General features: G+C 41.5%; 1 protein-coding gene across 6 annotated transcripts in view; it reads right to left on the bottom strand.

Annotated features, from left to right (window-relative positions):
* LOC109289542 (neural-cadherin-like) overlaps nt 1-26,202 on the bottom strand; it is a 98,970-nt gene that overhangs the window by 37,216 nt on the left and 35,552 nt on the right. For all 6 annotated transcript variants that reach the window (XR_002095396.1, XR_002095397.1, XM_019505615.1 and 3 more), the window contains exons 11-26: nt 25,592-25,759; nt 23,673-23,922; nt 23,427-23,554; nt 22,305-22,491; nt 21,398-21,541; nt 18,118-18,401; nt 16,090-17,704; nt 14,149-14,242; nt 13,091-13,275; nt 12,707-12,936; nt 7,971-8,248; nt 5,517-5,731; nt 4,373-4,500; nt 3,780-3,907; nt 2,779-2,902; nt 880-1,060 (exon numbers count right to left, since the gene is read on the bottom strand). Coding sequence is in view for 4 of the 6 variants with exons in the window: in XM_019505615.1 (XP_019361160.1) it covers nt 880-1,060; nt 2,779-2,902; nt 3,780-3,907; nt 4,373-4,500; nt 5,517-5,731; nt 7,971-8,248; nt 12,707-12,936; nt 13,091-13,275; nt 14,149-14,242; nt 16,090-17,704; nt 18,118-18,401; nt 21,398-21,541; nt 22,305-22,491; nt 23,427-23,554; nt 23,673-23,922; nt 25,592-25,759 (4,339 nt within the window). In the remaining 2 variants the exon portion in view is untranslated. The remainder of the gene's footprint in view (nt 1-879; nt 1,061-2,778; nt 2,903-3,779; nt 3,908-4,372; nt 4,501-5,516; nt 5,732-7,970; nt 8,249-12,706; nt 12,937-13,090; nt 13,276-14,148; nt 14,243-16,089; nt 17,705-18,117; nt 18,402-21,397; nt 21,542-22,304; nt 22,492-23,426; nt 23,555-23,672; nt 23,923-25,591; nt 25,760-26,202) is intronic.

Here is a 26,202-nt window from a genome sequence, read left to right as displayed (position 1 = left end):
TGTTAACCCTGTTTTTTGTCAATGACTGTAAGTGTCTAACCTTTGTTGAATCCTGCCCCCTTGGGGCATTGTAGTGTCCACTATACCCTCTGATTTATGCCTGTTCTGTTCCCAGTATTAAAAAGTATATGGTTAAGTCCCCATTGGTGGTCTGGCTCTGCTCTATAGGGGGAGGAGAGCCCCTACAGCTCCCACAGCGCTTGTGCACCTGCTTCGATCCCTTCGACTGGAGAGGGGGTACCTCTTCGAGTACTGCCCGAGTTACAGCAGTATAAAGGAAATGCCTTTTACTTGTGTTCATTTCACTCCAACAGTTCACTGAACTCCTCCTTGTGGTCCTGTTTCAGGACAACGATCAAACTCAGTCCTTCCAAGACACTGAATAAGGCAAATCTGGTACTCAGTGAGCCTTATTTCAAAGAGAAATTAAAACAAAGGCTGGGATTATCAAAAATGCCCAACAGCAAATTAGAACGTTGCCCTAAGAAGTCGGCTAAGGAAGTATCATTAATTATGAAAATAGGATGTTGACTGACAATTGTGCTACTTTTAAGTGTGGGGCAGGGAAGAAGACTCACTACCTGTGTCCCTGTAACAGCTGATTTATTTTAACTGCTGCATCTGTCTGCTTCTATTTTGCACTAAATGGACCTAAACTGCAATATTTTTTTCCTGAATGAAACAGGTAGTTGCCGTGTCATTTTCCACTTACAGCATAACAGAGTAGACAGACAAAAACTTACAATGGACTCACCTGAATCATAGTGACTCCCACCCCCCTTTCAACTGTTTGTCAATGCTCATCCATTCAAAGCATATTGGATTGCAAAGCGCTTCTCATCACAGCCATGAAGAATGTAACAGAAATAAATCCCTCACCTTTATTACATCGGTAGCCATAATAACCTGGCAAACAATGACAACTAAATGAGCCCCATTCACCAAGGCATCTCCCATGAACACCGCAGGAAGAGGTGCCCAGGGTCTCACAGCTCCCATCTGTTAATGTGCAACCAGGGGAGCTATTCAGGGACTCTGCAGGAGATTCAAGGTCATATACCTTTAAGAGAAAAATCACAGGATATTGGGATTTCATTTAATCAAGTTAAACTTTATGATTTTATGCCCAAGTGGTAACACTTATACCTATACCACGCGTCTAAACAGCCTAACTGAGCTTGGACACACTTCACATTAGCAGCTTCTCTTGTCCAGTGGAAGCTGCTCTTATTGTGTACCACTGCTAGGTACCAGGGAAGATGGTAAATTGTCTATTTGCAGTAAGCAGTGCCTATGCCAGGGTCAGTTATGGACAAACAACCAGTAGTATAACTAGGGGAGGTTGACCAGGCACCAGCCCTGGGACCAGACTTAGGGTGAGGGTAGAAAAAGCAGCCCCTGTAGTACTGGCCAGGCTGCCACTGCCACCCTAGATGGAGGACAGCCAAGCTACATCTTTGCACACAACACTTAGGCTAATATAAATGTATATCAGTGCAGTTCTACCCATGATTCTTGCTGGTGTAACTCTATACCAAATCAAGTGAGGTTATCCTGGTGCAAGGATTTACATCAGTCTGCTCCTTGCTTACACAAGTGTAAAAATTACTTACATTAGTGCATACATGTTTGCTGTCCACATTCTCGGTTGTTTGTTGGGTTTTTTTGTTAGTTTTAAGCCAGATTTTTTAGATGCAACTTTTAACATTTTAATACAGCTTTTATTTTTAAAAATATTCATCATTACATTCTGCATTTGGATATGCTCGCTCTGAAGGTAAAGGAAAACTAATATTCTATATAATGCTGGCAGCTGGTGCAGGGACAAATATATCATTAACATTCAGAAATTCCTCAAGTGGGAGTAAGGGGAATTGTGGAATGTCACCTTGGAGGGCAGTATCCCAAGTACATGGAGAAGGAGATAAGCAATGGCATCATTTCTGCCTCACAATATATATAATATTATATTGTATATATAATATATACAATATATCTACTACCAAGTAAAGAACACTTTTGATAGTAATCATCCTGATCCATGTTACTATTGTCTTGTGCAGACAGAGATGATTCTGACATTTAATAGCAAAAATAAAGAGTGCTTATTTACCTTAATGGAAGCTGCATGTGCTTATCTTTAGCAACAATGTGGGTTTTTTAAAGTTTTTCTAACTGTTCAATCAATATTAAAGCATACTGGAAACTGGCTGCTACCAATTTCCACTGGGCTCCAGCATTGTTAAAGAAATACAAAAGATACCACATTTCAGCAAGATGGCTGCCCTAGAACTAGGTTCAGAGATGCCAATTAAACCCTCAGGTTGTATACGCCATTGTTTTATACACAGTAGCAAATATAACTTATACCTTGTACATTTTCATAGTATTGCAAAGCAAAATTATTACTTATTTAGCAATTTGTGGTGGTTATAGCTTATTCAAGCATCAATGATAAACTTCTGAAGACACAGCAGTAATAGACATGAGGTAAGAACTTAGTCTCAGTATTATTTTTTCTCTATTTGCTATTCTAGTCCAATGACATCCCATACACAAATATTTCTGGTGAAAAATACAACCACCACTGAAAAAATCCCAATATAAACAGATGCAGGAGCAACTCACTGGAAACAGATATTCTGTACTACCAGTCCCATTACTAACCAGAACCATAATCTATCTTGACAAAAATCAGTTCCCATATAAGATTCTTTAAACTAAAAACCCACACAAAATGCATCCTCACTAATGCAAAAATTGTAACACTTGTCTTACCCGAGTATCCAAAATGAAATTTTGCAGACAGCCTATGAAATGCTTGTGTTGTAATTGGGGATAGGAGTATGGAATTGATTCTTTGACACCTCCCAACTGAAGAACTTGGTTTGCACTCAAATACCTTCAAACAATAAGATGCATGATAAACATTATGATGAATTTACCTTACCATATGAACACTTTGGTATAGGGAAAGTAAGTACCAAATACAGCAGATTCCAAAGAATTATCTGAGGAATGGAAAACTTTGTACAAGAATATAGAAAAGGACCATATTCTTGGCTAGTGTAAATTCACTAAGACAATAGCATCAACCTAACCCTGGAAATTAAGTGTGGGATTGTCAGCCAGAGCTTTGCCATGTGAACTACTTTACTGAGAGCTAAAACCATGTGTGAACAAGCAAGGGGCATATGTTACAATCTAGAAATCAGATTACAGAACAAACTGTTTGAAGTTATTCTAGATTCACATCCCTAAAGTAACCTTACTGAACACAGTGGAATTACTCCAGATTTACACAGATAACTCAGAGATGAATCTGGCTTCTAGTGTTTGTTATTTATAACTGTGTATCTAAGTTTTACAGAACTGAACAAATAAAACATAATTGGGTGTCCCATCCTGTTCTCATTAAAGTAACAGAACTAATTCTGTGAGTACAGTTTGCAGGAGTAAGTACTAATTGCTTGCTTATTGACAAGTGTCTGTCAAGTGAAAAGAATCCTCCTGTGGTGAAAACTCAGTACAGAGATTCAGGAGGGTCTGGTTCTACTCCTGGATCTACCATAAACTTATTCCATGACCTCAGGCAGCTCACTTACCCTCACAAAACCACTCTGGGGCAGATTATGCTTATACAGAACTTTGAGGTCCTCAGGATGAACATCATTACAGAAATGCAAAGACTTTTTCTCAATCATCATCTTGCCAGATAAGACATTCAAAGACATTAATTTAAAAATAATGTAACTAAGTCTCCAGAAATGTACCCTTACCTTCCTCCTTGGGGAATCAAACCAGCAACCTCACAATTTGTGCGATCTTCAGTCGACAACCGTTTACCAACTCCTTCCATCTCCGAAACAGTCGCTGCGCTGCAGTGATCCAATGTGAATTGAACATCCTGTGCCAAAACAGAAGGTCACTACCATGCTGCAGAGCCAAGCGCCGCAGTATACTCCAACTGAATGTGTTCACATGTTGGGCCGAATTTTTAGCTTTCCTCTCTCTACAGGGCATCACATGAATAAAGATTTGGACATTTTCTGTTCCATGTTACCAATGGTCAAACAAAACAGAACTACTCCTAAAAATGCTACATTTACAAATGAAAACTCGGCCTTTGTGTAGGGGGTTGGATCAGATAACTCAAAGCCCTTTGCAACCCAGTGACTTTATGAGTCTACCCCCTCCTTCAAAAGGCAAGAACTATGCATGCAATTCCATCCACTTTGTGCACTGACTTACCATGATCGTGCTCTGACTCTAATTTGTGAAAGTTTACAAGGTAGACAAACGTGAAGTTTATAGTATATGCAAATGCTAACTGAAAGCTGGAAAGCCATAATGTGGAAAACAAGCAACTGACCTGGCCATTAGTTCGGACTTCAAGATGATGCCACTTTTTGTCTGTCACATTCACGTGACTTGGGAACTGCAACATCACTGTGCCTGAACCATGGTTCATTTTTAAAATGGGGTTACCAATGGAAAGTTCTAAAAAGACAAGGATAAAACTATGTCTTTTAAATCCAGCTGCAAATATTTTCCCACTGTTGATAAAGATAATGAGACCTATATCGTGAATTTATTAGTTCAATGGTTATTGTTAGCTAGAAGCTAGTGGGCTAAGTGCAAAAATTATGGGGTTAAATTCTATGGCACATATTATGTGGGAGGACTGCCTACTGGTCTTCTGTATTTATAAATGCAATTTCTATGCTAATTACTTTCAAATCGAATCTGCTACCTGGATTTTGCAGAGAAATTATACTGCCAAAAATATTTTTCTTCCTTTAATCAGATTCAAAGTGACCACTAAAATGTATTTCTTACTAAGATACTGTCACTATATATATTCTAAATTAAACACTATTATTATTTATATAGACACATGCAGGTTTTAGTACATTAAAGTTATATGTAACTTCAAAACAGTAAATTATACGTATGCGCAGGTTCTGTTATGATGCTGCACTGGGACTGAATTCATCCATCTTAAATCGTAGTCTGTCAAAGAAAATATGTTGCAAAAATGCCCTGAAAACTGAAAGAATGTTAATAGGTGGATTTCTGTTTTCAAACCCCATAAGAATGACAAGCAACTAAGACTATTTTAAACAAGTAATACCTGTCTCCGTTATTCCACTACATTATTTCCTTGTGGGATTTCTTTTTATAAATATGCCTGTTTTGTTTGCACTGGTTTCTTTAGCTCTGTGAATGGGCTTGAAGCCATTAAGTGCAGGCTATAAAAATACCCACAATGTCAAAGAAAAACATACTGCCTGAGAACCCTTCAAGAGACTTCTTCTCATTTTTCTAACGTCTTGCACCCAGGAGACAAGATCTATGCCTAAACTTGGGAGTTAAGCTTTCTATTAACTCAGACTGAAGTTAAAAATTCACACTATAGGTACTATATCGTCCATGGAATATCAATTCTTAGAGAATCATTACTTCAATTCCCTAAAAAGTATTTAGTTTTGTACACAATTGCAGAGAATCAGTACCTATTGCAATGAAATTTTCTGTATTCTCAGGCTCTGGATCCGATAAAGGACCACTGTACAATAAAAGTCCATCTGGAACCTCAGTAATAAACTCTAGGGATAGTAAGCTCTCAAAACAAGGCTGGATGGGACGAAACCATGCATATCCATTTCCATGGAAACTGAGCTTAGTCTGCTGGCATTCAGGTCCATGAAATGAAACAGGACAACGACATCTGAAAGAGCAAATTAGAAAAAGACTACAGCAAAAAAAAAATAATTGCCAAAATCAAAACACTCTCATATTCAGCTTATCTTTGAGACTACAGAGCACTGGTTGATGTGGTACAGAGCTTTAGAGTGGTAACAGTGAAGCATGATGAAGCTTTGTATTTAAGTTCAAGCCTTACCATAGTTCAAGATGCTTATTAAAATACCTTGAGAAGTACAAAGTGATTATTTGTTCCATTATCCCAAACAAAACTAAAAAGATATATTTCTGGAAGCTTTATGATACTGCATGTGAACAGTCAGAAACATACAACAAGAGCAAAGAGCTACCGGCTCGTTAGGAACATGAAGCGTTCCACACCAGATCGCTCCAAATACTCATATAACATCGGTGTAAACTGACATTTAACTGAAGGCAGGTGAACTACACTGATTTACATCCGCTGATGTTCTAGCCCAGAAGGTTTCTAACTGAGCATATTCCCGGTACTCCCTCTACTCCTGGCTTAAGCAGCTTCCCATATTTTTCCTAGATATTTCCTACATTAGTATTACATTCTTAGAGAAAAACTGGAAAACCGCTTTTTCCTTTTACACTGAGGCCCCTGACAGACACTAAGCTTAAGACATGATTAACCAGTTAATCATGTCTTAAATAGTATCCCAGCTGCACATTCATTCAATTAACAGCATGGTAAAACAGGGAATAAAACCACAAAGTTATTATATAAATAATTATAACTTTGTGACTGGTTCCCATTGCACCTTAACTTGAACACGGGGCCAGCACTGATCAGCTGATTGGCACTCCCAGCCATGGGAGTATATTGGAGCCCTTCAAGGCTCTGGCGTGTCCCCATGACTGGGAGCATCAGTCAGCTATTAAGTGCTCTAGGTGCAGGAGTGCATCAGAGCCCTTCAAGACTCTGTTGTGCTCCCAAGGCTGGGAAGCACTGGCCAGCTAACCAGCACATCCAGCTGCAGGAATACACTGGAGCTAAAGGCTTTCTTTTTCTAGGCCTGTACCTTGTTAACCCCTGTCCCAGGAGACAAAGTAATGGGAGATACTTACCAGCAGCTCGGGGCACGGTATGTGAGGGGCGGAAAGAAGAGCCCGTGCGGCTCATCAGCCGCCTTTTTATTCAATTACGGCCGGCCGGTGACATCAGCATCAGATGCCAGCTGGCAGGGATAAAAATGGCGGCCGATGCCGCGGAGGGGGTGGATGGCACAGGGAAGGAGCTGCAGCCGTCACCAGCAACAGAAGGGACTCTCCCCATGGGACCCATGGAGCCAGGCAAGCAGGGACAGATGTTGATGGGACTGGGAGGAGCACCCCGGCAGGAGCCCTCACAGGACAGCAGAGGAGCAACAGGCACGCTGGCCAGAAGCATCGCTGGAGCGGCACCAGGAGATACAGATGACCCCAGGTGGGACTGCGGGGATGACAGGGCATGAAGGAAGCCACGTCAGGGGGAAGAAGACCCCAGGCGAGCCGGAGAGGGTTTGCAGTCGGGGCAGGTATCGCCGCCGGACCCCAACTGGATTGATGAGCTGACAAGAGGGAATACCGAAGGCAACGAGCCAGGAAGACAGTAACCCACACAGTTAGAGTCCAGAGAATGATAGAAAGGGAACAGGGAGTGTTGGGTTGCCCTGTATTTTTTTGTTGAGTATTTAGTTACCCTGGATGAATGGACATAGGGGAAGGGTGCGGATTCCCCGAGGAGCAAGGCTGTAGGGAAGTCTCGGAGGGTTTACTGTTCCTTTCTTTCGGTACATTCCCTGAAGGAGGGGCGAAGGCGAAGGGGGCCTAGGGGCAGGCCCATACGGGTGAGCGTGGCAATAGGCTACGGACGCCCAAACATTACATCGGAAGGTATTACCCCGTAAGGGGGGAAAAAGCTGACAGACGAATGCACCACTGAAGGAGGCGTAGGGCCAGGGTGTAGGGGTGATGGAGCCCCATGAGTGACCGCCAGGTGAACTATGGGCCACCGAGCTTACTCAGCGAACAACCCCACACACTGAGGAACAACAAGTTGTGGCAGGCGAGTACGGGGTTGGAGACTTGGGAGGAAGACATCTACTCAGGCAACAACGCAAGTCCGTAAGGAGCTTGACGTCTACCACCAGAGTGAAAGCTGCCCAAGAGTGGCTATTCGAAACCCAGCGGTCACAACCCCATTTCACATTTAAAAAAGAAAAATAAAGTACGAAAAACTGTAATACAAATGTTCTCACCTGTACCCATTCAGTGTGTCAATACATGTCCCACCATTGAGACATGGGCTCTGGGGGTAGGAAGCACAGGACTGATGAAGTTGGTCTCTAGCTGAACAGGTACAAACTGTGCTGATGTTGGCTGTTACAGAGACAAATGACACACTTCCAGCATCCACGACAGTTGGGGTGTCACTCACGATGAAGTAGTTTGTACAACCATTGCTCCCACTGCAGTCTGTCTTCCTGCATTCATCTATATTGATCTGTGAAACGTTCACTTTTAAAGCCGATTGAATCTAAGGAAAATGCAGTTAATAAATCATTGCCTGGTCCTACTGGACTGTTTTCATTTATTCCTTTGTTTCTGAAAAAATTATGCAATCATAAACTTTATGGAATCCATTAATTTTAATACTTTATGGAATACTTTAATTTCTTGAAAATTGTTCTTGAAAATTGTCTAACAGCCTAGATTTCATAAGCAGCTGAAATGACTTATCAAATAAAGGAAATTATATTATCTATTCAGGGTTTGAAAACATTAAGCGTAGCAATATTTCTTAGAACTAAACCATCACCATATGATATTAAGGGCCTCAGTCTGCTTTAACAGCAGCATAAAACAGGGATAAAACTAAGACAAAACTAGACTTGGATCCAAGCAACTGTGTGTATTTAATAAGCTGTTATTTTGAGTTATAAAATCTATGAGAAAAAAAGTAAAATAAACCCTAGAAGTCAAAAACAAAAACAGCATTCTCTTTTCATTTCGCTATTGCCTTCACTCCAATCCACCATTCCATTAAGACCTTTGGCCTTTATAACCACCTATTTGATATGTTTCTAAATATAGTGGCATGTATTGAAAAAGAGATCCCCAAGAGCAAGAATTATACTACACAGTGACAGGATGCATCCTGTCAATGCAGTTGTGGGCCATGCTGTCAACATCTATCAACCACTAGTGAGGATTCTGTACTACAGATTTAGACAGCTTTGTAGTAGTCTTGCAGAAAAAGATGGGACATATAAACAATCTTGGTTCCTTTGCATTATTGGGATGGCTGATTTTTGTTGCTTGCTAAAAACAGTTATGATAAAGTCCTATCCAAAGGGGACTAACAAATAACCATTTCTTTATTAAAATTTTAAATTAATAATAATTTCAGAGTTTCTATCAATGTTCTGTATGGGTAGTTAACGGAAACTCTTGCACACAAAATGAGAGAGGCATTTTCTACTCATGTTTTACATTCTATAAGTAAAGAAAGTCATGATTACTAACAAGACCTGTCACTAATTTTGGAAGGTGGGAGAGAAAATTAATAGAATACTATTTCTTAATTATAAGATGTAACCCAAAAAGGGTCCATTTGTTCTCACTTCGATGGATCACACTGCTGTGCAATATGGAGCAGTCTATTTGATATTTCTGCAACTTTCTACATTGTTATCAAAATAGCTTCATACATAAGCAAAAGGACGTTGCAATTTTGCAAAAACAGTTTCTGCCCCTCTGGTATTATAACTTTGGCCACTGAGTATTCTAAAAACCCATGTGACTGTCTAATGGACAAATAAAAAAAGATACCATATGTATTTTGCAGTCTGATAATGGGTAGGCAAGGAACAAGCTGTGACTTCTGGTTCTGATTGGCTAAGAATTGTACACAACCCATCAAGATTCAGAATGACCTAGATAAACTGGAGAAATGGTCTGCAATCAATCAGATTCATGCAGACTCACATGATCAGGGGGCAGCAGGGCAGGCCCTACAAGGAGAGGCTACGGGACCTAAACCTGTTCAGCCTCCACAAGAGAAGGCTGAGGGGGGATCTAGTGGCCTGTTACAAACTAGTTAGAGGGGACCAGCAGGCACTGGGGAAGTCCCTGTTCCCCCGAGCACTGCCAGGAGTGACCAGGAATAACAGTCACAAGCTAGCAGAGGGTAGGTTTAGGTTAGATATCAGGAGGCGCTATGTCACGGTCAGGGCGGCTAGGATCTGGAACCAACTTCCAAGAGAAGTGGTGCTGGCTCCTACCCTGGGGGTCTTTAAGAGGAGGCTAGATGTACACCTTGTTGGAGTCGTTTGACCCCAGTACTCTTTCCTGCCATGGCAGGGGGTCGGACTCGATGACCTGCTCAGGTTCCTTCCAACCCTACCAACTATGAAACTATGAAGATGAGATTCAACAAGAACAAGTGCATAGTCTGGCACTTGGAATGGAATAAGTGTATGCACAAATACAGACTGGAATGAGTAGCTAGTCTGCTGTACTGCAAAGAAAGATGCTGAATGAGCCAACAGTGTGCTCTTGTTGCAAAAAAGGTGAGACCACATAGGGCAGTATCAATACAAGTGTCACTCACAAATCAAGGGAAATGACTTCCACTCCATTCAATACAGATGAGGCCTCACCTGGAAAACTGTGTTCAGTTTTGGGTCCCTCACTTCAAGAAAGATGTGAACAGATCAGAAAGAGCCCAGAGTGATAAAAGTGATTGATTAGAGGCCTGGGAAGCAAGACGTAATGAGGAATGGCTGAAAACCCACTTGGGGAAGAGAAGACCGAACGGGGATTTGATAACAGTCTTCAAATGCCTAAAAGGAAATTATAAAAGGGATGGAGATGAGCTTTGTAGGGACAGGATTAGGAGCAATGGCCTCAAACTGCAGCAGAAGTTTAGGTGGAGATTAGGAAGAAATTTCTGGCTATGAAGGTAGTCAAGCATTGGAACAAACTACCTAGAGAAATTGTGGAACCTCCAGCCCTGAAATCTTCAATCTGCTCTTGGATGGTTTGGTCAGGGATAATTCTGCCTCAAATAGAGGACTAGACTTGACCTTCCCATCTAGCCCTACGTTCCTATGATCCTGTATTTTCAGAAAAGTTATGCCCACCTTTTCTCCCACCCTAGCTATTTTATCCATCCTGATATATCTTGTCTTTCAGGCCACAAGCTTTTTCTAGCATGGTTTATTACTGTATTTACCTGAATCCAAAGCAACTCTGACTTTAAAATGATGCCCTAATATTTGGACTCTATACAGGAAAAATGTATGTTTTCCATAAATTTTTCATGTATAACATCTAATGATTGGAGGATGGTGTTAAGTTTTATCCCCCACCCCACATACACACACACTGCAGAGTGGCAGGCAGGCTGTAGGGGGACAGCCAGCATGGGAATCAAATGCCTGACCCCTGACCCTTTCCCCCCTGCACCTGCTTCCTCCCCCCCTGCCACTTCCCCCCATTTATCTCCTCTCCTGGTGTCAGAGTGCCCCAGCACCCACGCCCCTGGCATCTTCCCCCACGACACACACATGGCCCACTTCACTGGTCTCCACTCCAGGGCCTGTCCCCCTTCCTCCTCCTGCCCACCACTGCCTCTGCTCCCCCACACCCACTACCCCTTCTTCCCCCTGCAGCCTCTGCTTCCTCACTGCTGATTACCCTCTGACTCCAGCTTTAGCCCTACTCCAGCCTAGGCTACAGAGCACATGGTAGCTCCAGCCACAATGCAGCTGTACAGCACTGGTTATGGTGGCAGCAGCTTTGGCTCCAGCTAAGGTTGCTGCATGGCTGGGCTGGGGCCAAAGCAACCATGTACTCCATGTGCCAGGCTGGAGCAAGGCCAAACCTGGAGCCAGAAAACAAGTAGCAATGGTGGGTAGGCAGAGGCTGTAGCTTTGACCAAGTCAGGGCCAGTTGGAGCTGCAGTGGTCATCTGCTCCCCCAACCCTCTGCATGAATTCAAATCCACAGAGACATTTTCCCCACCCTGCACATTAAATGAGGGGACCACCTTGTCATGGATTTGAGTAAATAAGGTAGTTGCTGCAACCTGGAGCAGAAAGCATGGAGCACAGCCCCAGCCCAGTCCTGTAGCAGCAGTGTTGGCACCTCCCCACCGCTACAAGGCTTGGCTGGTGCCATGCTCAGCACTCTGGGCTGCAGCAGGGATGGAGCCTACCAGCACCATAGCAGAGGTATGGGGGGATGTGGGTGGAAGGGCAGGTGAGGGGTAGAGACTTTGGGGGCCTGAAGCTGTGGGGGGTAAGGGGGAACACAGGCGGCAAAGGACAAATTGCATGCCTGCCCCACTGTCTCCACACTGCCTGCCCCCTATCACCTGCCCCTCTACTGCCTGTCCACCACTGCTCCCTCCTACACCTGCCTCCTTACTGCCTACCCCATTACGGCCTGCAGTAGTGGGGGAGGGAGGGCGTAAATTTAAGACAATCATCCAATAATTAAATTCTATACAAGGAAAATTATAATAAATGTATACATTTTCCCTGTAGAGAATTTAATTAGTGGGGGGTCGTCTTAGATTCAAGTCAATAAGGTAAATGCTTCTATAGCATCTAACCTACCTCAGTTGGCCTCAGGCACTCCTGTGATAATTATACTTAATAATAATACATTTCATAAGGATAGAGGCAACTAATGCCAACTAAAATGATAAGATCTGAAAGCAAGGATTGCCTTCTTGCAACTCAAAAGTAGAATACCTATTAAAATGAAATATTATGTAAAAAGGTGCACAGGAAAGAAAGCAAATTCAAATAAAAAAGGACAAAATTTTGTATAATAGGTTTTCACTTGAGCAAAAAGTAAATCAGTAGACCTGGCATGCTCCTCCATAGTATGGTTGTGTCACTGTAAATGACCCTTGGATATTCATTGTATATCTGCAAAAAACACCATAATGTTAAGTTTGCTGAAGTAAACCTGGAGCACATACCTTGTTTTTAAATGCTGCAATATCACCATGCAATTTCTCTGGTCTGTAATATGAAGAGCTGCCACGAACTGCAAATCTCAAGTCTGTGTGTCGCCTGTCAATGTTCATCACACTGAAGATATTGATATCACTAGGTTGAGCTGAGAAGATTTCTGCCAGTAGCTCCTGAAACTGGTCATGTTTATTCTTCCCATGCTCATCTCTCTTTATAAACTCCTCTGCTGTGACATCTGCACTTGGGATTCATAAATATACCAAAATGAAACACCTAAAGACACTGGTTACTCTCTCAACTCACCTACCAGGTAGAACTGCAGGTGTATCTGTCCTACATTAATACCCAAATATAGCGCCAGTCAACCTCTTCCTGAAAAGCAAACTGACCTGCCAGACGTACAGTGGCTGAATTGTATATGGCTTCATTTTCCAACTCTTTGACATGGATCTGTATTGTAGATACAACATCAGGCCAGACTCCATCTGAAACTCTGACTTTGAAGTCATATGTCCCCTGAGGAGCATTATCCACCATTACCAGAGAGCCAGTCTTTTGATTTAACCTGAAAGACCTAGAAGTAAACCCCAGAAGAATCAAGAAAAAAAACCCTAATGAATCATATTAGAAACATTTTGCATGTACTCTCTGAAGTAGGTCTTTTTCAGTATACATGCTGCACAAGCCCTAGAAGGCTGCTATGCAGGCTCTGTTGTCAACTGATCCATTTGGAATTAAAAATCAACCTCAGAAATGTACTAGAGCAAACACCACACTGAACCTAACTGGCCCCATTGGTGTGTACTGCAGAGAAGCTTCAAATGGGAACTACTGTGACATGCCCGTGAAACATGATGAAGGCGGTAGTATTCTGTGGTTATGAAGGTGCTCTATAACCAATACGTTCTCTCTACACTACTCTATACACTGTACCATAATATACTGCCAGTATTCACTGTACACATAACCCGAGTTGAACAGAGCCATGTCTGCTAATGAAGTGGTGAATTTTGCTCTGGAAGAGCAGCACAATCACTTTCACTTATGATTGGCTGCATTATTTTTCTCTTTCCCATGTGTGCCCAAATAGAATGTGACTATAATAAGTGGAGGCAGGCTCTCAAAAATGGACCTTATTTTAGTATTTTTTCTAAAATTGAACACATCTTTAAATACACAGAAAACTGATGGGAAGCTCTGCTTAAAAATCAATAGCATTGTGTGGCCCTATATTATTTGGGATGAGGAAAAATACTGAATACATAAATTCCTTCTAATCTAGTTACCCAAGTTAAAATGAAAAAGCATATTCAGGCAGCACATTGCTCGTTATGTGTGATAATCCTGGCTTTATGCAGATAACATAGAGAAATCGCATGGTGAGTAAAATAATTACAGAAGCATAAACATTAAATATTACTCAGTTTGACACAAATACAGTCCTCACTTGAGCATTTTTCCTTCAGAGAGAAATGTTTTATTGTCCCAGTCATCCTGATCTGGTGCAAACACTTCCCCAAGCTCTGTTGTTGACCATTTTCCTGTTGAGATAAATTATAATAAATCTGCATTTAATTTTTGTTTTTCAAAGGGTTTTAAATTCCACTGCATTCATTACTACATTTATCATTTTCATATTCCTGTTAGATTCTGGTGAAGGTTATGAACCAAGCCTCTTGAAATAGTGTACTGCCTGTAGTCTGATTTCTCCTACAAACATATGTGAAAGCTAGGCAAAGACCAGAAATATTGCACAAAAAGCAACAAGAAAAGAAGAAGAATACACTTATGAACTGATTTTCAGACCCAAAAATGGGCTAAACCAGAATCTAAAGATTCAGAAATTCTAATAGGAGGCAGCTATTTCATACTGTATCACTAGTGCAGAGGTTCCCAACAATTTTAGACTCAAGACACCACTCATCAGATTCAAAGCACCCTTCCATAACTTTTGTGAACTGAAAAGCACTCCATTTCAAAAACAAAATTCATTTTTTACAGGAGTTTCCTCCTTACAGAGGTGGCAGGCAGTAGGGACAGGGCAGCTGAACAGGGACAGCTTCAACCCCACCTCACACCCAAAGCCTGAGCCTGCCTTTATCTGCCTGTATCTGCTTATCTCCTTACACTTCCTATAGTACCTTCAAAGGACTTCATGGCATACTGGTTGAGAATCACTGCACTAGTGTAATCTAGACTTAAACCAGTACAAAGCAACCCAGTACAAGGAGGAGTTTCTCATGGTACAGCACCATCATAGCAACTCTTATACTGCACCTTCTCTGAACAAGAGTCCAAGCGTATGATTTCAGAGGAAAGGGCATGGACAATAACGCCTCTTACTGCATCATTTCTTGCATCTATTTTTGGTTCCCTGTGGCTAAAGTAACAAGACAGCCGACTGGCTGCTCTAGCAGAGAGGAAGAAGAGCTAACAGAGAACAGCACCAGGATGAGGCTGTACATTAGCTTTAATGTTGTTTGTACAACTTATTCTGCACAAATTGTCCACAGCCACCGTATGGCGAAAAATATACAAACTTCTTTAAATTCAGGTCTGGAGTCAGAGTTTATCCAGGCAAGCCCTACTTAACTTTCAGCTGCTTTTCACCCTCATTTCAAACAGAACTAGGCAAAACATTTTTGGTGAATAGTAAACTTGCAGATTTAGGGGACATCAAACCTGTTTGTAAAATTAAGGTCAAATTAAGCACATTTTCACGTTTGGGTGAAAATATTGGGGGAAATGAAATAATTCATTCAAAGGCAAAATGATTTGCTTTTAACTGACATAATTCTTTTCAGTTTGACCTGAGCCAGGTTTTCTTGGACTGGACTGAAGAAATCACTACACACCCTCCTCTAATTTCATATGCTATCAGAAAACAGCAAACAAACAAGTGTTATTCAGTAGAAAAAATACAATGTAATTGCTGAAATACATAGTAAAAGCTATAGTAAAGTTTAAGATTAACATTGCCTAATGTTTTTATTCCAACTTTCCTTTATTTCCACTCCTGATCCAGTCCCAGGAGAATCTTTTGCTGAAAACTTAAATAAAAATAAATCATTTCTGAGAATCCTGAGCATTAAAAAAAAGTTGTTATATATAATTTTATAGCTTTTAAGCAGGTAAAAAGCATACACATTAAAAACATAAGATTTGTATTGGTTGTAGATGCCAATTGTTCCTTCACAGAAAATGATGCTTTTCACACTTTGGCCCATACATTCAACCCACCAAATCATTTTGTTTATCTGTAGATTTAGGGCCTTAGTAACTGATAACTGTGCAAAACACAAAATATTCAAAACAAAGAAACTAAATTAATAGCAAGCCAAATTTTACATTCTCCACCCATCTGGCTGCATATCTGAACAGCACCTACCTCTATGTGTGTAGACAAAGACTTCCTTATGGCCTGCTGCATGGCTGTTGTCGTTCTCATCACCAACTGTTATGGTCAGTGTGTTTGTAGCACTCATAGATGGAGTCCCACTATCCGCTATAATTACTGGCAGATGAAATACTTTCTGCTTTTCTCTGTCAAAAGACCTCAGAGCCTTGATGGTGGCTGTGTTATTTCTGTTGTCAGTAAGTGAAAAATCCAAAGAATTCTGATAACTTAGTGGCAGTGAAAAAGTAAAAGGTGGTCCATTTTCATCACTGTCTGGATCAAAAGCATGAAGAAGCTTTGAGGTATGGTTCATATATACTACCTGAGGCCCCAACATATTTTCCCAAACCACAGGCATGTAGGGTGCTTCAAAACATGGCCCATTGTCATTAATATCAAGCAAGTTAATCAGGATTGTAACACTTCCAGTTTGGGCAGGAATCCCTTGATCTGAAGCCTGTATAATTAAATGGTATTGCTGAATAACTTCACGGTCCAGTGCATTTGCCACAGTCACATAACCCTGTTGATCAACTGCAAATTGACTCAAAGGATCTGAATCTGATCTAATAGAATATATAATATTCCCATTCACACCAGAATCCTCATCTGTGGCTTTCACCACAGTGACTGGAGTACCTACAGGTATGTTTTCAAAGAAAGGGCTTGTATGAACAAACTGAGAACCGAATACTGGACTGTGATCATTACAGTCTTCAACCTCAATTAGGCAAGTTGCGATGCTGGAAAAATCAAGATCTTCCACTTTAATAGTGAGGTTAAACCACCTTTCGTGAGGTTTCTCATAATCCAAGTGCTTCTTCAAACGGATAGCTGCGCGCTGATCTTCTTTAGCATTTTCAATGTAAAACTTCTGATCTGGATCTCCCGCAATGATGCTGAATGTTAAGTGAGCATTTTCCCCAGTGTCTGCATCTACAGCAGATAATTCCATAACTTCTGAGTTGACCGCACTGTTTTCAGGAATCACCACCTGCCAGACCTCTTGAGTGAATTTAGGTATATGATCATTGACATCTGCAACCCATACGGTGGCAGTACCAGTTCCTGTCAACCCTTCCCCATCTCTTGCTTCTACAATAAGAAGGTATTTTTCAGTCCTCTCTCTGTCTAGCATCCCCTCTGCCACATGGACTGTACCAGTACTGGGGTTGATATTAAACATATCAATGTCAAACCCATTTTTTGCATTCTCAATTATCCTGTAAGTCAAAACTGCATTAAGACCAACATTTGGGTCATCTAAATCTATGGCTGTCATTTCCATGACCAACGTGTTCGCAGGAGAATTTTCAAAGACACTCCCATTGCAATCATTAGGCATGCACACGAATATGGGGGCATTATCATTTATATCCCATACATTAATAATTACATCAGCAAATCCAGTAAGTCCTTCTCCTCCCTCATCAGTTGCCAACACAACAAATCTCCATAGTGCTCGCTCTTCTCGGTCCAGAATCTTCTGAGAGTAAATGCTGCCCGTGTTTTCATCTATGGCGAAGACCTCAGCTGCCCCATGTCCATGCAAGGAATACCTCAAATCTCCTCCATCCACACTGCTGTCAGGATCATTTGCTGCAACCTATGAAGGGGATGCAACAGTTTAATGATACAATACGTATTTCTGAATTATATCCCATTTGCTACTACGTCCTGAAAGAGATGCCAATGAAAGTACAGCATACGCTCCTAATAGACTGATGATAGGTGGTAGAAAATAGATATTGCTACTTCACACTATAGCAATCTATTTTGTGCGTTCATATGATTATTGAAATAATTGAACTGTGGAATAATAGTCTATCACTTTTTTATGATAATATTATATACCATACCATAATTGTTTTCTTTATAAAACTGCATGTGTATCTACCTACAACACACTTTCTTTAAAGAGCTAAATTTAACATTTAAATTTAAATTAACCAATTAGAATAATAATGCTAGAAATATGTTGCTCTATGAAAATATCAGTAAAGGAAGTTCATAAAATACCTGAAGTACAAAGACTGGTAACCCATCCAGTTCTTCAATAATACTTCCATAGTATTCACTGTTAGAGAAAACTGGGGCCTCATCATTTTTATTCACTACATTGATGATGATAATTGCATAATCCTCCCATTTACCGTCAGAGGCCAATAAATGTAGTTCATACATTTCAGCTTCTTCATAATCCAGTGGTTGAGCAATAAAGATGGCTCCTGTTTCTGGTTCAACATCAAGTACGCCACCAATATTTCCAGCTGTGATCTGGTACCTTAGTTTAGCATTTGTTCCTGTAAATCCACAAACAGAGTTTCATTTAAAGCGCACCAAAATATGCAATTATTTTGCAGCACTTCTATCTGAAGGTTTGATCATTAATAAGTAATATTAATACAGATTTCCCCTCGTTTTATGTGGGTTCTGTATGTGCAAATTTGCTTTTACACGGTGACCCTTTTTATACCAAAAATTCGTTATATGCGAGGTAAATTCATTCTTATGCGATCGGTGTGGTGGGAGCCCACAGTCAGCTGCTTTGTGAGGTGTACTGTGGGTGTGACACACACCAAAATATAGTCTCCTGTGTGGATCTGTGCTCCTTGCTCATTGTCTGCAACACGTGTTTCTGTAGCTGCCATTGCCATTATGATAGTGCCCTGTTCTTGCGTGTACTGTCTGCTGCTGAGTACCAAAATTGCCTTGTAAAAGTGGTAGAAATGGGTCTGGGGCTCAGTACAGTCGAGGTCTTGGAATGTATCCCTAGTTGTTACATTGTAAAGTGGGTTCCCTTTTTACGGATTCCAGTTATGCATCATGTTCCAAGAATGCATGCACAGCATAAAGCAAGGGAAAACTGTAACTATAACAAATTATTTCTATTTCAAATTTTGATCTGCCCATATGTTTAAATTCCTACCTTACTATTGTATTTTTAGTATGCAAGTATTATATGGTAGTCTATATACAGAATAGCTCAGGGGTGTCAAACTCATAGAATCAATGAGGGTTGGAAGGGACCTCACGAGGTCATCTAGTCCAACTCCCTGCTCAAAGCAGGACGAGGCCCAACTAGATCATCTCAGCCAAAGCTTTGTCTAGCCAGGTCTTAAAAACCCCCAAGGATGGAGCTTCCACCACCTCTCTGAGTAACCTGTTCCAGTGTTTTACTACCCTCCCAGTGAGAAAATTCTTCATAATATCTAACCTAAACTTCCCTTGCTGCAACTTAAAGACTGTTGCTCCTTGTTCTGTCATCTGCTGTCACTGAGAACAGTCTAGGCCAGAAGCGGGGTGTGTGAGGGGGTGTGGGTGTGCATGGCAGCGTGGTGGGGGGGGCATGCATGCATATGGTGGGGGGAGGGTGTGGGACTTACCCTACACACACACAAAGATGCACATGCACACAGATGCACATGCACACGCACTCTCTCTCAGAGCCAGCCAAGAATCGCGGGGGCTTGGCCAGCGCCTGCTGAGTCCTGCAGTCTGGCGATGCAGTCAGGAACCACGTGCTGCTGGATCAGCTGGTGGGGGTGGGAGAAGCAGGGGCGGCAGGCACAAAAGCAGGGAAATGGCAGCTACATGTAGGGGGGTGAGCGGCGGCAAGCAGATGCACAGAAGCACAACAACAGCTGGGTGGGAGCGTGGGGCCCAGGGCCAGGGCCAGGCCAGGTTGCGCCAGCAGGGAGACGTCCTGCCACTGGCTCCCCCTGAGTCCTACTACTACTGGTGCCTTGTCATCTTTGTCAGGCAGCCAGAGGCAGATAATAATTCATTTCCTAAATTGTTTAGGGGGCCTCACAGGCTGGATAGAATGGCCTGGTGGACTGGATGTGGCCCGCAGGCTGTATTTTGCCCACCCCTGGTCTAGCTCCATCCTCTTTCAAACCAACCTTCAGGTAGTTGAAGGCTGCTATTAAATCCCTCCTCATTCTCTTCTCTAGGCTACATAAGCCAAGTTTCCTCAGTCTTTCCTCGTAAGTCATGTCCGCCAACCCCCTCACCATTTTTGTCACCCTATGCTAGACTCTCTCCAATTTGTCCACATCCTTTCTGTAGTGGGGGACCCAAAATTGAACACAGTACTCCAGATGTGGCTTCACCAGTGCTGAATAGGGGGGAAGAATCACTTCCCTGAACCTACTGGCAACACACCTACCAATGCAGCCCAGTACGCCACTAGCCTTCTTGGCAACAAAGGCACACTGTTGGCTCATATTCAGTGCTGTGGGCCAGATGAGCAGCTCAGGACCAGTCCACAGGCCAAATGAATGGTGCGGGACTGGCCCCTTGAGCCAGACAGGGCCCATGCATTCCTGCTCCTCCACGGATGTGCATATACTAGATCCAGCACCCACTCTGGCTGGTCCAGGACTGCACCACATGCAGCAGCCACTCAAGGACCCACACAGTGCACATCCCAAACCAGCTGAAGTGGGCACTGTGTGCAGCTCATGCCCTGGACAAGGGACTGAGTGGGCCAAAGCAGGCACTAGGTGAGGCGCAGTCCCAGACCAACCAGAACAGGTGCCACAGGCACTGGATTCAAAATCTCTCTCATTGACTGGCTATCTAGGCAGGCTAGTCTTCTGTTGTACTTCCTATTCTTCTGTAGCATCTGGGTAGCTTTCACCTGCACCCTTAAAAGGGCCTCCTTAAAATGCAGCCACCTCTTTTGGACATCTTTTCCCCTCTAATCCCAGGGGATTCTGCCCACCAGTTCCCTGATTTTTTAAAGTATGCTTTTCTGAAGTCCATTATCTTCATTCTGTTGCTCTCCTTCCTTTCTTCCCTTAGGATCTTAAACAATTGTTGTTGTTTATGACAACCAATTCCTATGCTGCTTTGTCTCCAAACCATTTCATGTGACAATACTATACCTCAGTGTACCAAAAAAGGAACCATACAACTTTGCTGTTAGAACCAAAAGAGTAAGTTAATCTTTTCTAGACAAACTCTGATTCATTTTAGTTAACTAGAACATTTTTACCACCACATTTTTTAACAGAAGAAATGATCTATAAGTCTTTAACAAATTTGTATCTGCTGGCAGAAAAGTTATTCACCATCATCCTGTGCTAATGCATTACCTAACTTAGTTATTTGGTTTATGCCTCAGCCCAGTTATGAAGTAACATTCATGCTCTGTCAGTTCAGACATAAAGAAGTTTAAAAATGCAGAGACATAAAGACATTTTCCTTCCTAACACCACTAAATATGTCTTAGTGTGCTGAAATTAACTCATTAATATTTTAGATGCAGCTATAGGGAATTCCAATACTCTACCTTCATCTTCATCATTAGCACTGACTATAATGACAGTAGAGCCCACATCTTGGTCTTCATCTACATTAACTTCATAGACACTCTGAGTGAAGACAGGCTTGTTATCATTCACATCGCTGATAAAAATGCGCACGTAGGCTGTGTCTGGAGAGACAAGAAACAAGAGATTAAAATACTCAGCTGTGCCACTTCTGTCAGCTACAATTCCTTAAACTGTCTAGCTGCACATTAGATGAAGAAGAATATGCAGACAATACAGAAACAAACCCTTAGGGTTGTGGACAATTTATATACCAACATTACTCAAAAGCACTTGGATATCAAATGAATGTCATATCCAATTTACTTAAACAGATAACATGTGAATAATTGATGCCTAATATGGCAATTGTACAATTTTAAGTCATAACTTTTTGTCCTGAAGCCACGAAAGTCCAACTTTAACTCTCTGTTTAACCTCAACCAAGTCAATTCATAATGTAATTTCTTAAAGAAGTCTTAACATTTTCTGGTCGGTTCTTCCTTATCACCCTGACCGAGGACAGTACAGTATGCAGCGATTTGAAAAGTTCCTCTGCCCAAATTAGGTTTGCATCCTGTGTTAAAAAGTAGTGGGTGTGGTTGTGCTAGTTAGGATTCCTCTAAGATCTGGCAGCTATATCAAAAAAGTTGCAATTTTCTTTTAGGTTTTAGAATTGAAAAATTACCTGTTCTTCACACAAGATATGAAATATTTCTTTCAGCTGTGAGAAAGCAGTTAAAAAAAAAATAAAACACATCTTTTACAAATGACCTTAGATAAAAATGAATTTAAAAACAACACTGGGGGCTAAATCAGTTTCTTTTTTAGACAAACATAACTTTTTTAGACAAATGTACCACACTGATACTTCAGCTTATTTCTTACCAGAGTTTGGTTGCCCATGTTTTCCAGGTCGAGCTGATTCAGAGCCATCTACAGATTTTATTTCTAAAAGATATGAGCCCTTCTTCTCTCTGTCAAATACTGAAGTAGTATATATTGAGCCCGTCTGTGAGTCCAAACGAAAACAAGTATAGTCCCCACTACGGTCGTGTAACAGAAAGTAACTGATCTGAAGGATTAAATAGAAGAGGGTTACTCCATCCTTTCGCAAGCAAACAGCCATGAAAGAAAAGAACGATCCTGTGGCTAAGGTGCTGGACTCAGACTCCAGAGATTTGGCCCAATTCCTAGTTCTACTGCAGGCTCCCTGCATGACTGGGCAAATCACTTAATTTCCTTGTCTCTTGATTTCTTATCCAGTAAAAAAAATAAATAAAATAACCATACTACTACTTTTCTCCTACTGTTTCCCTGTCTTGTCCATTTATATCTTGTAGGTTCTTTGAGGCAGGGACAGTTTCTTACTACATGTTCATACAGTACTTATACAACAGAGCCCCACTCTTAAGAATATGTTAAAAATTACAGGCCTGTAAGTGTACTGATCTCCAGTACATGTATGTGTGGTTACTCCTGACTTCACCCTCTTCCTGCCATGACAGAAATAGTCAAAACTTGGATGTTCATCTTGAGACAGATGAAAAGGATCTGATATTTAAAGGGTGACTGTTTGGCAGATTTGGAAAAGTCAGAACTCTTTAAAGAATCCCACACTGAAGCATAAAATTTAAGCAGGTTTTTGAAACCCTTGGCCATCAATACCTTTCTATAATTGCCTAATCAGAAAAAAAAAGCATGGCTAAAGCATGTCCCACCCACCAGCTCCAGGTCATATGCACCCAGTCCAAAATGAGAGTGTTGAAGCTCCACTGGGGTTTCTCCTGTAGCTGTTTTCATGCATGCTGGAGACCAAGGGCTTGAAAGCCACCACAGAAGGACACCCCAAGGCAGCGTCACTGCCACGTTTCAAGGTTTGACATGTGATAGTGGGAGCAGGTTGGATGGATGCATTCAGGGGCATCTTTCCTGGGACACGTTAGAAATGCTGTATAGATGAACTCTGAGAGGTATTGTGTGTCATCTAGAGTCTAACTTCGTGCTTACCTCCCCATTCCGACCAAGGTCTAGATCAGTGGCAGAGACTTGAAGAACAGATGTCCCAATATCAGCTCCCTCTGTTACAGAGGCCTCGTAAATTGATGAAGTGAAGAAAGGCACATTGTCATTGACATCTAAAATATTCAAAAGGTAGAGCTCATAACATATAATTAAACTTACTTGAGAACTGTAACATTTTTAGATGGTCTTTTAATTCGTGTATTACAGTGTTGCTGTTAACATATTATATACCTGTTACATTGACATAGACAGTGGTGAATGCTGCCAGAGGAACTGCAGCAACGTTCTGTGCCCGAACCCTCAGTAAAAAGTTCTTTGTTGTTTCATAATCTAATGGCTCAGCTACCAGTATTGAAGCTGACCCATCATCTCTATTCGGAGTCAGGTAGAAACGAACTGGCATGTTGGTCTCTGGAACAAGTCCCTCTTCCAGATTGTACGTCACACGGGGATCACCAAGGGGAGAGGTTGCTTTAATTGTCTGTGCAATTGAAAATACAATGTTTACACAACTGGTAGTTTTGTAGATTCAGAAATATTTTTTATATATTATTTGTGTACAAACTATGCCCCAACATTTTAATTTGAACAAAATTAAATATTTTTCAAAGCATCTCTATATACCCAGTCAGGTCAATTTCAGTCAACGATTATTAGACTGCAAGCAGGTTTGTTTGCACATCATGTCATCAGTAAAACATTAAATACTTTACAATTATTTGGCAGAACTGTACTAGTTACTGCTTCTGTGCAACCACACTGAAGCTGCCTGTCAATATAAAAATATGTAGGTTAGATTCATAGACTGTAAGGCCAGAAGGGACCTTGGAAGATCATCAGGTCCAGCTCCCTGCACCAAGCAGAAAAGAAAACTGGGGTCAGGTGACCCTAGCAAGGTGACCATCCAGTCTCCTCTTGAAGATTTCCGGGGTAGGTGATTGCACCACTCCTGGAGGGAGCTTATTCCACAGTCTGGACACCCTGACTGTGAAGATGTTTTTCCTAATGTTGAGCCTGAATCGATCTTCCTGGAGTTTGGGGCCATTACTCCTGGTTTTCCCCTCAGTGAACAGTTGCTCACCGAGCCCTTGATGTACTCCCCTAGTGTAGCAGTAACCTGCTGCCAGGTCTCCTCTCAGCCTTCTTTTTCTCAGACTGAGGAGTCCGAGATCCCTCAGCCTTTCCTCGTATGGCTCGCCTTTTAAGACTCTGATCAAATGGGTGGCTCTTCTTTGGTCTCTCTCAAGCTTGTCCATGTCCTGGTTGAAGTGTGGTGCCCAGAACTGGATGCAGTACTCCAGCTGCGGTCTCACCAGTACTGGATAGAGCAGAAGAATCACCTCCTTGGCTTTGCTGGAGAGGCATTGGTTGATGCATGCTAGAGTATTATTTGCCCTACTGGCTACAGCATCGCACTGCTGGCTCATATTCATACTGTGGTCTATTACTACCCCCAGGTCCCTTTCATTCGTGGTTCTAGTCAGTTTGGTGCCACAAAGCCTGTAGGCGTGTGGGGGTTGCTCGTCCCGAGGTAGAGCACTTTACATTTCTCAACACTGAACTTCATCAGATTTCGATCCGCCCAACCTGCTAGCCTGTCTAGGTCTGCCTGTAACTGCAGCCTATCTTCAAGTGTGACCACGCTCACCCATAACTTGGTGTCATCTGCAAACTTGGCCAGTGAGCTCTTCACCCCCACATCCAAATTGTTAGTAAACATGTTGAAAAGTACTGAACCAAGCACCAATCCCTGCGGGACACCGCTGCCCACTTCTCGCCAGGAAGTGGGTCTAATTATTAAGTCTAAGAATATTCCTAATAAGATAATAATTTTCCTAAATAGGAAAACTAAAAAAGAACAACAAATATAACAATGAAATAATGATGAGGAAGAGTCCCTGTTTTCAAGAAATTATTTTAATATGACCATTTTATTTGAGAATGCTAAATTCTGTTTTCATATCTGACCAACACTACTAAAGTCAAATGAGAATATTTAAATTTAGCTGAGAGAAAAGTCTGGTCAATAGTTCTGGAGAGGAAAGTGATAGCAAATCAGTGGAAATTTCAATTCATGGGCATATAAAATTCTTGTTAACCAAAGAAGACTTTTCAGCAATCGAACAGTCTACTGCAACAGTCCTACATACCACAATAGGTGTATCTCTTGTAGTATTCTCTGGAAGTACAACTTCATAACTTCCTCTTTCCCATTGTGGGGGCTGATTTTTTGAAGTGGTAATTGTTACTACTAATTCAACCTTACTACATCTGTTTCCTCCATCTGTGGCAATAATTTCTTGAGTTATAACGGATTTCTGAACAAAAGAGAAAATTAATTACAGGTTTGTAAAGTCTTTATGCAACCATTACTTTTTCTAACATCTAGTCCTGCTATAACTATAAACTTTTTATTCTTGAACTACTTCATCTGAAAAATGAATATTCTAACTTTTATAACCACCAGTTTTATTAAAAAAAACAAACAAAAAAACCAAAAAACCCAAAACTCTTTGGCCACTGTAACAATTTACTTTAAAAAAACTAATTAGACAGGAATCCTAATGACAGTTACTAGTCAGTAGCACTTCATTATTGTTGTTTTGCTGTTTCTATTAGCATACACAGCTACGTGGATTCAGCAGACAATCAAAACATGTAGGAACAAAATCTGGATTTCTTTAGCACAGGTACATTTACAATATAATGGGGTCTTAAGTTTAGCAGTGTGCTGGAAAGCCATGTAGGCAGGGAAGGGGGG

Source organism: Gavialis gangeticus, unplaced genomic scaffold (assembly GCF_001723915.1).
Source record: "Gavialis gangeticus isolate Ggan-Ray unplaced genomic scaffold, GavGan_comp1, whole genome shotgun sequence".
In the NCBI taxonomy this organism is placed as follows: Eukaryota; Metazoa; Chordata; order Crocodylia; family Gavialidae; genus Gavialis; species Gavialis gangeticus.
Note: the sequence above shows the minus strand (reverse complement) of the source record. Positions and strands in the feature narration are given on the sequence as shown.